General features: G+C 37.0%; 1 protein-coding gene across 1 annotated transcript in view; it reads left to right on the top strand.

Moving 5' to 3' along the window:
* OSBPL10 (oxysterol binding protein like 10) overlaps positions 1–12,703 on the top strand; it is a 99,285-nt gene that overhangs the window by 59,127 nt on the left and 27,455 nt on the right. The window contains exon 6 of the mRNA XM_052695892.1: positions 3,289–3,443. Within this exon, the coding sequence (XP_052551852.1) occupies positions 3,289–3,443 (155 nt within the window). The remainder of the gene's footprint in view (positions 1–3,288; positions 3,444–12,703) is intronic.

The following is a 12,703-nucleotide window of genomic DNA, read 5'->3' as shown; positions in this document are numbered from 1 at the left end:
TCTTTTGGTAGAACCTCCTGCTTAGTGCAACTCTTAAGGGGTAAAGTCTTTATCCTGAGGACAATTCTGTAGAATACTCTGTATTGTGCCACCTGAAATGGATGATTTTTCTGAACTGCAGCATTGCTAAAGGGAAAGAGGATCAGGTTGTGTCTGGGTGCTGCACTTAGCTTACCTGGAAGTATTCTTCTCTATTTTGTCGGAATTTACCTGCTGCCTGTTAGTTGCAGTAGAAATTGGTGTCATTTTTGTGTACTTTCTATAAGAGCCATCATACTGTGTGTACATATGCACTGAACTGCCAGAGTAATTGGCTTAGAATTGGCTTTCTCTTTTGGAACCGCATACCCAACACCATACAAGTGGAAGAGATCTGGTTGATTGTACAAATATCATACTTAATACATCTGTTCTAATTTCTGCACTGTTTACTACAGAGTAGTAGATGTTTTGCTTTAATTAGCCTAGTGCTTTTTGTGTCCTCTAACTTTCTATATGTAGAGATTCTTATTTGATAGACTATTCCTAATGATCCTCTCTTCATACTCTGCATTTGTCTGGGAAGTAAAGTTCTGTAAGGTATAAGGCAACTCCCTTGGAACAACCCAAGAATACTGGTGTGTCAGTGTACATTTGCATATTAAATGTGAACTTATTAGATGTGATTTATCCTTTGGACCTCAACTCTTAACATCCTCTTGTAAGGCATAGTTAAGATCTGCTTAAAAACTTGTCTAAGCTGACAAGATGCGTCGTTCTCTGAAGGAGTATCACTGCCCTTGGGACAGATGGAAAAACATGCTGGCATACTACTAATAGATGCTGTTTTTGTGACAGAGTTTAAAATGTGCAGAGAAAGATGAAGACTAAAATAATCTTTTTTTACTAGGTGTGTTTGTACTGAAAACTGATCCAGTATTCTAAAAAATATGTAAACAACAGTTAAGTAAATGTTCACGCTTGCAAATTTCCCCTGAAGCGAGGTGTTTATTCAAATGGTTTTCTTATGGCTATTTACAGAAATGAGCTTTTTAAAAAATGTTAGTTAAAAAGTGTAATTCTTCACAGTGGAGGCAAAATAGATTGTGTGTGAAGAGAGAAAATTGATAGCCCAAGGAAATGAGTGGATGACTTATTTTCAAAGAGTTGCATAAAGAACAGTCAGTTCAATTTTTTTTTTTTTTTAGTTTCTCTGTAATAGGAAAATAACAGTAATAATTCAATATTCAGCTGCTTGACAGGGAGAAATGGAAAAACAGATCAGTTACAACAGTACAAAGTAATGAAGAATGAGAAGGATAGCTGTGCTCTATAAAACTATTGAAATGAAGCAAGTTTACTTAACTTCTTGATGTGGTTTTCTCTATGAAATCTGTATCAATTAACATTAAAATGATTTTTTAAAAAATTGTTTATCAATTTATAGCCTCACACGTTCCCTTCAAGGAACTCACAGTTTATGTGAAGATTTCTTCACATAAAGTTTTTCTAGGTTTTCTACTTTAATCCTTAAATGCTGAAGGTTCCTTCCTTCCTCCCGTCCATTTTGGATTTGCCAGAACAATCTTCAGGTGATCCTCTGAATCAGAGCTTATTTTGGGGGATCTGGGGTTGTCCGTTCTTCCTAACAAACAGAGTGCTACTATGACTGCAGTCACTGAGCTCTGCATTCCTTCCTATGTATACCAGCATTGTGTAGATTTAATTCAGTTGAAATGGGGAGCAAATGTTGACTTTGTGGTGTGTTGAACTATGTAAGGCAAATCAAACAAACACCATTTTTTCCTCGTGTATTCATGTAATTCTGCTTAATCTTAAGAATATCTACTGACACAGTACTCAGAATTACTAAAATCCAGAAGTTGCAGCATGTAAAAGTAAAGGCCTGATATTATAGCACCCGAGATATTCATCCTTTGTCAGTGGGAAATTTGAGTTGTGTGAAATATGTTTGATTTTTTTTATTTAATGTTTTATTTTCTCTCTGCTAGTTTCTCTGATCTTTGAAAATCATATTACACTTCTTACAGATCATTTGCGTATGCTTTCTTCAAAAGGTGGTACAAAATCCTGCTAAGCAAGTAGATCTGTAGTTTTGTCTTATTATTATAACTTGGTACCATCTGAGATGAGAGGAATATTCTGTAATTGTTTTATCTTTGGAAGTCAGAGGATTTCAGCTACAGGACTTCTGACTCATTTTAAACAATACAAATATTAAGTTAGTATAATAGTACCCAGATTATCTCACCAGATCACTGTCTTAATTAGGAAGCAACCTCTGTTAACCACCAGTGATATGGAGAAAGCAAATAGCATGATCTTTAATGTACTTTTTGTTCTTCAAGATCATCTTAAAATGTTGGCAGTGATGAGAGAAAGAGATCCTCCTGGTGACACTAATAGCATTTTAATGCACTTATTATGGTAATGACTGAAAAACCACAATTTTCTTACCCATTTCTCTCTATTTTATAACAGCATGTAATGGATAGCTGAAATTTAAGCACTGTAGCGAGGGCTACAGATATGAATGCAGTACTGTGTTTTATAGCAGTGAGGGAGGAGGGACATTGTAGCCTTCTTAGCTGATTGGTTTTTTCTGCCTTAGCATCTCTCAATACTGGCCTGTCTTGGAAATTAGGTGCCTCCAGAAGTAGGGGTTGTCTTGATGTCTAGTTGTGTTTGATTCATATATAACGTGCATCTTTCTAATGAAAGCTCCTCTAAACTGTCCTCTTGGTACAAGGAAAGCGTTTTAGCACTTAATCTAGGGAAAGCTTTGGTGTAAGTTCTGGCAGAATTGGAATACAGCTGTTAAGTTTAGAACTGTGGTTTCAGGCACCGTGAATGAAGAGGTGGTCAGCATATTACCTGAGCTAGTCCTGGGCCTGGGGCCTGATGCAAAAGCTAGATGGTTAGTCATCTGTCTTCTGGTACTGATCTATATTTAAAGCTGTGGCAAGCACCTGCACTGTATTAGGTGCAGTAATGCTGGATAATTTCCTAACCATTAAAATATTGGATAGAGAATGCTTGCTTAATTACAAAAATGTGTCAGATTGAATAATCTTTATGTATAATTATGTGTAATAATTTATGTGTAATTCTGTCTGGCAGTAAGAATAAAACTGTAAAATATTCTTCCTTCATTCATTTATTACAGAAGTAAAACTGTGCATGGGGACAGGGAATAAATAGCAGTTCATTAATATGAATAGAATGCTGAGAGGAGTGGCAAAATCAGTCATCTGCCTCTTGTAAGTTGGTACCTGTTTTCTGCTTCAGATGGTATCCTGGGATGGCCTGGGCCCAAGTCACATTCCTCAGAGCAACTGAAAAATGGTGCCCTCAGCTCCTTATCATCTGCTAGTGCCAACATCACATGGGCCATAGTTCCATCTGCAGCCCAAGATGGGCAGACACTACAGCCAGGTACTGAGGTAAGCAGACCATTTCTGTTGTATTTGAGACTAGACATTGATCAGATGCAAAGATGTGCAATAGCGGATGCTTCTATGAATTACTTACTGTACTTTTTATGTTCTGTATGAAGTAATTGTTAAAATGGTGTTTTATGCAAGAATGTACTCTGAAAACTGCAATGGAATGTTCATGAGTTGCTCTGTGCTTTCGCTTCTCCGTGATACTGAGAGACAGTGCACTATGGAAAGCGTATCATCTCCTAGTTTAAAACCCATTAGTGGTCTTCAGTATACGTATCTATCTTTGATGATAGAATAAGCTGTTTGGTTTTTATTCTGCTTTGAGACAGGAGACATTAGGACCACAAGGTTTGCTTGCTACCCATTTTTCTATGTTGCTAATTGCTCTTGAATGTCTCTGGGCACAGCTTCTCTGAGTTCAAAATTGTGCATTGCTTTCTGGCCCATTTTCTTGTTAAGTGATTATAGGCAAAGTTGTTCACATCATCTGCACCAGCCTGTTGATTTGTGCTTTTGTGGCATTTACTTGGTAAAGGGCAGTTCTGAAGCGTCGACTCTTTGAGGAGGCTCATAGCTGCGTATCAGGCATCTGGTGCACTGAAACTCTCTCACCATGTCAAACTTCTCCAGCTTCTGCTGTCTGCTTTGGATACCAGTGCTGCCCACCAGGAAAACACTTCACACTGAGACTTCACTGATTGTTGGGCACCTGGAGCACACAAGACCTGGAGAACTGGAAAGACGTTTTTGAGAGCTGAAGGAACCCTTTGTTACAAGTGAATGCTCTTTGGCAATTGGAATTGCTTAACTGAAAATATATTGCCTTTAACAAACTGTAATGGCTGGGGAGATCAATAAAGCTGTTTGTTTTTTCTAGGTCTTTTGTAGTATCTTGAGTTGAATATAGTTTAAAAAATCCTGGGCTAAACCAAAGTAGATTTTTTTAAATATTACTTGTTACTTTGGTTCTCTTTCAGTTGTTTGTTACTTTGGTTCTTTTCCAATTCTGTCCTTAAAAAGCAGCTTCAAGTTCTGCTATTTAACAATGTCCAATAATCTCAGTGTTTAAATGAATTATATTTGCTTTTTACTAGGAGGTTGTATAATTCCTTTTTTAGACGAGCCAACCACAATTCTTACAGCATTTTCTTAAGAATATTCTTTTGAGAGCTTTCTGTACTCATTATTATAAATATATAATAAATAAATATTATTTTTAGAGAGCATCACTTTTCCAGTTGAATCAAGCCATTTATGATTTGTTTTGAATTACAACTATTTTTTTCAAAGACTCAGCTCTTCTCTTTCTCTTGTTAATGTGATATACTGAGTTTTGCATATGGCTTGAGGTATGGGAGCTCATAATTTGTGGAGGAGGGAATATCCTTCCGGAGATGGATATTAGCAAGGGAACATAATATTAGTTTCAATACAGAATACTTAGAGCTTTGTGGACCATCTTTCTGAAATCAGCAACCTGCATTTGCATCCCTTGGGGGCACTAGCACTTAAAAAAGGGAAGAAAACAAACAAAAAAAAGAAGTGGAACAGGTTACAGAAAGCTCAGGATGTTGGCTTTGGCACAAGCAGTAGTTGGAAGTTAGTAGATTGAAGCAACAATAAGCATCTTGTGCATGTAATTTTTGTTAGGGTAGTACAATTTCTCAAGCAGAAATTCTGTTTTGCCCCAAAAATGGACGTAAATCAGGACTCATTCCTGGAAGCTCTTTTCAAAGCTATATTCCTTCCACAGAGTCTTTGTGGTTCAAGTTGTCCAAGATTGATACTGTTGGCTCACAGATAGAAATTGTCTTCCAAAAGTGGCTGATAGATTTTCAGTTTTGATCAGGATAACAGTGTGTTCTTGGAAGGTTGAAGCACATTGAAGTTGGATTTTTTTGTTGTTTTCGTGTTCAACTTGAGATCTGGCATGCTGTCATGGCCTGTTACAGAGTTTACACATCTCTTGATTGCTGTGGTCAGATTCTTTACTGGAACAGATGCTCTTATAGAGAGCTGCAAGTTTTCTGCCCAATTGTGTAAGCTGAGCAAAGAGTCAGGTAGAAGGCAAAGCTTTCTGTTGCTGTGACTATAGAAAGGAGGAAAAGAAAAATAGTTTGAGTAGCACAACTGTTAGCCCACAAAGGATGCTGTCCAGCAGTTACCCAGTAGATGATATCTGACTTTTAAAAAATTTGTTTTTTTACCCAGGCTATCAGAGGTGTTCTGCTTAGTGCTCACTTTCAGATGTACTCAGACATGTTGTGTGTCTGAGGCAAGAGAGAGTGACACCGAGTAGCCAGTTCACGTAATTACTTAGTATATGAGATTATATATACAAACAACTGCAAGTCATCACACTCCACTTATTTCCTAGTGCAGATGTTAATTCCTATATTGTTAGTAACTGTGGTGGCATCAGTAGAGAAAGAGATAATCCATCTAGATGTCACTGTTGAAGAAACTTGTGATGTGGAACTCCATGACTTCTTGTTGTCTACCTGGCAGTTGCTCTTAGGTATGGGAGGAAAAAAAGAAGAGGAATCCACAAAGTGTCATTCAAATGATGTTCATGTATCTCAATGGCTTTCTTGAAAAATTAAACAAAAAACCCAAACCCTCACACCAAGAAAGAAAAGCAACAAATTGAGCCCTGGCTGATCCTCATCTCTGAACAAGTTGGTAGTGTGTAAGTTGGGCTAGTTTTCAAAAGTGCCTTAATTTTAAAGTTCTGAGAAGAGAGTGCTGTTTCTTCTTTCAGTGCTACCAAGTTAATTCTGGTTTCTTCTTTGGCCATGCCTGGATTTTTATGAAAGAATTCTTTATTTTTTTGATAGTATCTCCTCTGTCTCTTAGTCAGAAGCTATGCCCCAAAGGAATGGGAGAGAGCTTTTTGGCCGACATTCTGCATAATGTATTAGATGTACCAACTAAGCAAATTGTGAATTGACCTGTGGTCTGAAATAGAAAATGCCATTAAATTGCTGCCCTTGAGGAACAACTGACTTAGCTGCTTATGTTAGAGGATGTTATTTATAAGGAAAAGATCATTTTAGGTATGTGAATCAACGGTGCTTTTTAAGAGGAGAATAGAGACGTTTGTTTTGTTGGAAAGAGATTGTAAGGAATTGTTCCCAATGCAGAAGGCTACAAACTGGCAGCAGTTCCCTGGCCACAAGGCCGAGTTACTAAATGTGTTTAGTGATAGTTAATTCTCAGTGTGGTGGGTAGGCTCTTTGTAGCTGTGCATTAAGAAATGTCATTAACACATAGAAGACAATTTCTCTTTTTTAATGTTTACAAAGAAAGCACGGACAAGATTTATCTGATGCAATCTTAATACCTAATACCTTGAGGAGTATAGTAAGTTGTGGAGCTGGGTTTTGATGGCGCATGTAACTAAAGGGGAAAAAAAAAGCATTTTTACTTTGCTGCCCAGTTAAGGTTTCAGGTTGCAATTTCTCCCCTGGTGAAACAATGTAGCAGCTAGAGAGTCTTATTTTCAAACAATCTGTTGCTGCTTACTTGCTTTGTTATTTAAAATGTTTCTTGTTTCCAAGTGCAGAGGGATGTCCTTTGAGATACTTCTTCAAGTAGCTCAGAAAGGAGAAGATCGTGTAGCAGAATTGATTTCCATGTGTACTTACTTGCTCATTTTGTCATCTCCTTTGCTGTTATGACTGTTATTACTGCTTTTTCTTCCTAGATGAGAATTTCCTTTCAAGTCTGTGTTATAAAACAGCATTAGGTTAAAGCCTGTCATACCAACTGGAAGAGGTTACCGCTAATAGTGAAATGCCAGATAGCTTTTTCATATTGTTTTCATCAGGGCTAAGGGCTGATCTGAACAGAGCTATTCTACATCTGCTGTGAGATGACTTAAAATACTTTTGTGCAACCCCTAATGAACCTGCCTGGAGTTTTTGGTATAAGTTATAAAGTATTTTACAGAGTTTTCCCCTTAAAGCAGAACTGGACAAGTATGCCTTTGTACACCTTTCAGAGCTGTGATGTGAACTTGATCTCTGTAAAGTCTGCAACAAACAGTGACCTGCTCATAGTTGTTTACAACTTGGAAATTCCTTTCTTGACGTTCTGAAATTGATTAATTTATTGAGTTTTGTAATAAAGTTTGTGCCTAAGTAGAATAAAGCTGTGAATCACTTCCATCTGTGTGCTGCTCTTCCAGTTCAAGTAATTGTAATTTTGGGTGTCAAAGTCCCCCTTTGAGCAATGAGAATGGGACTGCAGGCCAAACGTTTCCCCTGGTAGCCAAATACAAATGGAGGTTCTTAGGGGAGACCCGAGAGGGGAATGCTAATTTTCTTCACATCTCATAGTTTGATTAAGAACTATTATGTTGTAATATGCTGTATCTACATCTGCAATTTATGTCCATTCTTGTGATTTTTATTTTTTTTTTAATTCCTTAACTTGCCATGCCAGCTGATTCTTGCTGTCCTGAGGATTTGGCGTCTGTGCATTCTCACTGCCTTCCTGTCCCTAACTTTCCCTTGCTTACGTGCATGAGAAACTGTACACGTGTTCCATACCAAAGTATGTTTTTAATAGGATTGAAGTTTCAGCACTATAGGATTGAGGCTTAGCTCTGATTATCTAACTGTTAAAGCAAGTTTTCACTATGATAGTGATAGCAAGTGTAGTCAAGTCCTGATCATTAAGGATATTTCTGTCCTCTGGGTGATTTGAACTTTGATGTTTTCAAATGCAAGAGGGAACTGTAGTATTTGTAGGAGGCACAGAATTGTTTTCTTCTTAGTTCTTGAAGATATGTTTTTGTCCAATCTGTTCAGGAGATTGTGTCTTTTAGGCTGAAGTTGCTTTCTGTCTTTAATATGGATCCTAATATGATAATGCTTCATCCTCTCTAGAGTCCTTTCTCTTTTAGAGGCATTAATGGATGATTTAGAGATGGTAATATTTTTAAGTGTTTCTGTCATTTTCGAAGCAAAACTAGATAAGGGAAATAATTTCTTATTTGGTATTACCTTTTCTGTGTACATCTGTCTTGAGGCAGTCTTGCCCAAGACTCTGAATTATTTCCTGTTATCAGTTTTTCCCAGTGTTTCCTATTTCCTTTCTGTACTTGACGTAAGTATTTGTAATCAGTGCTGGGAGGTCAGCTTAGCAATGAACAGGCAGTGCTGTCTGTAAGTCCAGTAAAGGAGAGGAAACAGATCAGTGTGGGAAAGTAATATTAATGGTATTACACAGTCCCTTTTCACTGTTTAGCATCGATGTTACCGAATTGCTAAATGTGCCCTGCGTTTTGCTTTGTGTGATTAAGTGCTTTTGGGCTGAAGAGCACAGTAAATGAACTGTAATGACTTAGATAAATTTAACCTCTAGGCAAAAATGGTACCAGTTAATCTATTCTCTATCAGGCCATCTGAAAAATGAACTCTTGAGATAATCAATTGAAAACTTCTGAGGAAGGGATTAAATATACAACTATACTAAAAGTAGAATTATGTGACATAGGCCTGCTACAGCAGCCCTGACAGAAAATGACTAAGATAGTCTAACCGATGTTGGGTTTACTTTTTTTATAACCTTCTGAAGTAATTACTGTGTCAGCAAAGAATCTACTAAATCTGTTTATGTAAATAACAGATGCAAATTGATCTCCAGCCAAAGCCGTGGTGTTTTGTCAGCCAAAGGCCCCAAATGCGTATATTCCATCTAATATCTGTAAAATATACTCGGGAGTATATTCTGCCTAAAACAAGAAGAGAGGCTTTAATACAAAATTTATATTTAATTTGAATAAACATGAGGTTCTGATTATTTGGCATTTCATAATTAATAGTGAATTTAAATGCAAATTCATCATTATAAAATCAGATTCACTTGCAGCAAGACTTAAAAACTAAGTTAAAATAGACAGATTGCTTATTCTATTAATTATAAAACCAGTGCCCCCTTGTAAATCTGTTTCCAAAGCCAATATCAATTTTATTTCAGGATTGTGCACTAACTGATCTGTTGTCTGAGTAGCTTTGTGCTATCGTTTTTGCTTTTCTAATGTGCAGATTTGGCCACACTGTCCATTAGTAAGCATACCCATCTCTTTAAGGCTATCAGTAGCTTGCCTAGACTTCAGTGGGGTGGACTGAACTTTTTCACAGTATGCATTTGTCTCAGGTTGGTTATGCTTCATCTTTTTAAGCAAAGTGTCATTCAAACTGACCTCAGCTGTTCCATCTGGTCTTGCTAGAAAGAGGGTCTTCCACCTGTGGTGATGAATTTTAGTGGTTCTTTATTTGAGAAGCTCTGCTTGTGGTAGCAGGTGGGATGAAAGTGCTTAAGACTAAAACTTTACCTCAGCTGAGGAGTTGGCAGGAGAAGGTGAAGGAGTCAGGACTGTTTACCTTATTGCAGTGTAAATTGGCAGAGGCCAGATTTCTTTAAGAAATCTTCAAGAATGAACCAAGTGATTCATGAGAGTGAGAACAAATCTTTGAAGCTTTCCAAGTGATCTCGAGAATGTAGCCATGTAAAAGGTGGTAGTTTTTTAGGCTTAGATTATTTCGTATATGGATTGACATTCTCTTATGAGGATGTTTTGAAAGACTCAAGCCTGTTTTCTTTTTTTTCCCTCTCTTCTTTTGTGCCTATGTGTGGCAGCAGAGAGAACGTATGTGGTGGGTGGGACAAAGAATTTGAGGGAGAGAGAAGGAATCATAATAGTTTAATGAGTTTGCTGCCTTGGAAGTATTGTTAGTGTTGCCTGTGTCAGCATCCTTTCTGTTTCTTTCCTCTGATAAATATCCTGGCACGTTATTCTGCATAGAAGTAGTAGCACAGCAAGAAATGGATACATGTATGGAGTAATCTTGCCAGACCAGATGATTGTAAATGTTAAGTTTATAGTTGTGAAAGCATACCAGAAAAAAATATAAATCTTCCTTTGTCTTTTGTTTGTTAAAAGATGTTGTATGAATCCCTTAAGCTGTAAAGAGAGTGATTTCCAACTATCAAATATCAGACCTATGTTCTTTTCATTAGTGACTGCTTGCTCTGGAGACCGATAGAGTAACATTTCTTCCTTAGTATTTCTCTGGTCAAAGTAGAACACTGAAGTTGGGATTCTATCAATATGAGCACAAGTTCATTTGAGTGTGATGGCTTTCCTTATCAGTGTGCTGTATGGGATGGTGGATGACTAATATTGCCTGCTGAGTCCCTTACCAAAAAGTCTTCCCCTACTTTGTGGGTGTAAGAGACAAGTTGCTCCAAGTTCATCAAGGTTCTACACAAGGATCTCAGTCTAGTGAGGATACAGGAGGAAATCAAGAGGGTAAAACTTTCTGCTGTGCTTTCATCCATGTTTGTTTCCCTTACCAGCCTGCTGCTCCATGCAGTTTTTTGTCTTTAGCTCAGGAAGAGTCACAGGCACACGATTTTCAAACCTTTCGCAGTCTCTGAAGTTTTGCCTGGCTGCTGCTGGGAGTCTTTGTATAGGCTTCCAAACATTGGAATTTACGAGCTTGTAAATCATAAAGAACTTATTTCAAGTTGCCAGATGCTGTATTTAAAGCCATCTCTGTTCTAAAAAATTAATTCTCAAAACAAAACTGATTACAGGAAGTTTTTCTTCACTAGTGTCTGTATGGCATTAGATGATGTGATACTGTATTGTTTTTCATGTATTTTTAGGTTAGTATAAAATTCACTATTGTTATTTATTGTAGCCTTCAAGATTTTTTTTTTTTTTTTGCCTCAATTTAGGACAAGTCTGTAGGGCTTTTCTCTTTGAGCATTTTCTTTTTAGTATGTTCTTCTAGTTGCTGTTCCTTTTTACCCTTCTGATAACATTGATGAAAAATATTTATTCCCTGTTCATACTGAATTTATGCAATATTTCCAAGTCCTCTGGTGTTTTAGGATTCACATTAAACAGTGTCATAATTCAGTTGCGCTCGCTTCATGATAGATATTCACAAGATGTGTGGACTGGTGCTGATACTTAATCTTTTTCTTTCAAGTCTATGTTTAGGAATGAGCTGCTTTTCAGCTGATTTTATGTACTGAGTACTTGGGGTTTAATGAAAATTAAGATAAAAGAAGAATTTTCTTACAAAGAAAATATGTTCATGTCGGGTTGTCAGACCTGATTTGATGCTGGACAGGGTTACAGTGCTATGAGTAATCCAAGTAAGGATCTCTGCATTTAAAAGGGTATTGGCTCACTGACTACTACTTTAATCTTAAAAGATCATTTCCATAGTTTGTTTTCAGTACTTTTATCTGAAAGCTTACGAAGATGCCCCATGTTTCATGTTACATTCATTTTGTTCTTACCACACATCAGAGCTTTCCATTCTTAAATTTTCTATGCTGTCTGGCCCTCTTCACTACTATGTTGTTATATTTGCTGAGTTTAAACAATTATGCCATGTAGGAAAGGGAAGCTTTCTGAGGTTATTTATGTGTAAAAAGACCTCTGTCACTGGAGATACTTGGGGGTGGGGGTGGGAAGCAAAACACGTTAGCGGAACTCTCAAAATAGTGAATATCCAGATAATGTTCTTGCCCCAAGATGCTTGTCAGATTGGTTTTGTTGGGAAGAAAGACTGCAGATTTATTTGTAACTCCAGGAGCTAGTTTTGTAATTATTTTCTTTGCTTGCACCATCTGTATGTCAGCTTGTCTACATTTACTAAGTGGTTAATATCAAGATCATCTCTGCAAAATGGACTTTACATACTTCCTTCATAGTGAAGCATCTCATAAAATGAGCAAGGTATTATTTTGTTCCATAAATGACTGCAATTACACGTTGTATCTGAGATCTTGTGTAATGGAAAGGTCGTTCACCTCGCCGATCTCTGATCCTTGCACTTGTCCCTTGCTGGATAAATTTTATGGATATCCAAGTGTGTAGTATATTCTGACAAAGCAAAATACAGTAACCCACAAAATGCATATCAATTATCCATACAAGAAATTTAGATGTTTTATCATTGGTAATTCAGCTTTGAAGAATTTTTTTTTCCCTCTGGAGATCTGAATTAGCAAACTGAAATAACAGCTTTGCTAAGAAATTAATTTCAAAGCATATTGTAGGCTTCCTTTCCTGATATACGCTTTTTCCTACCAAATATTCTTTATTTAATTGTCAGTGATGAGCACAGTAACCCAGCAGCAATTACTTACCTATCTAGATATAGAAAAATATCTTGGTACCCATAGTATAAGGTAAGTAGAAAACCAACTTATTTTCTGCTTTTTCC

Source organism: Tympanuchus pallidicinctus, unplaced genomic scaffold (genome assembly GCF_026119805.1).
Source record: "Tympanuchus pallidicinctus isolate F22 unplaced genomic scaffold, pur_lepc_1.0 scaffold3, whole genome shotgun sequence".
NCBI classification, from domain to species: domain Eukaryota; kingdom Metazoa; phylum Chordata; class Aves; order Galliformes; family Phasianidae; genus Tympanuchus; species Tympanuchus pallidicinctus.
Note: the sequence above shows the minus strand (reverse complement) of the source record. Positions and strands in the feature narration are given on the sequence as shown.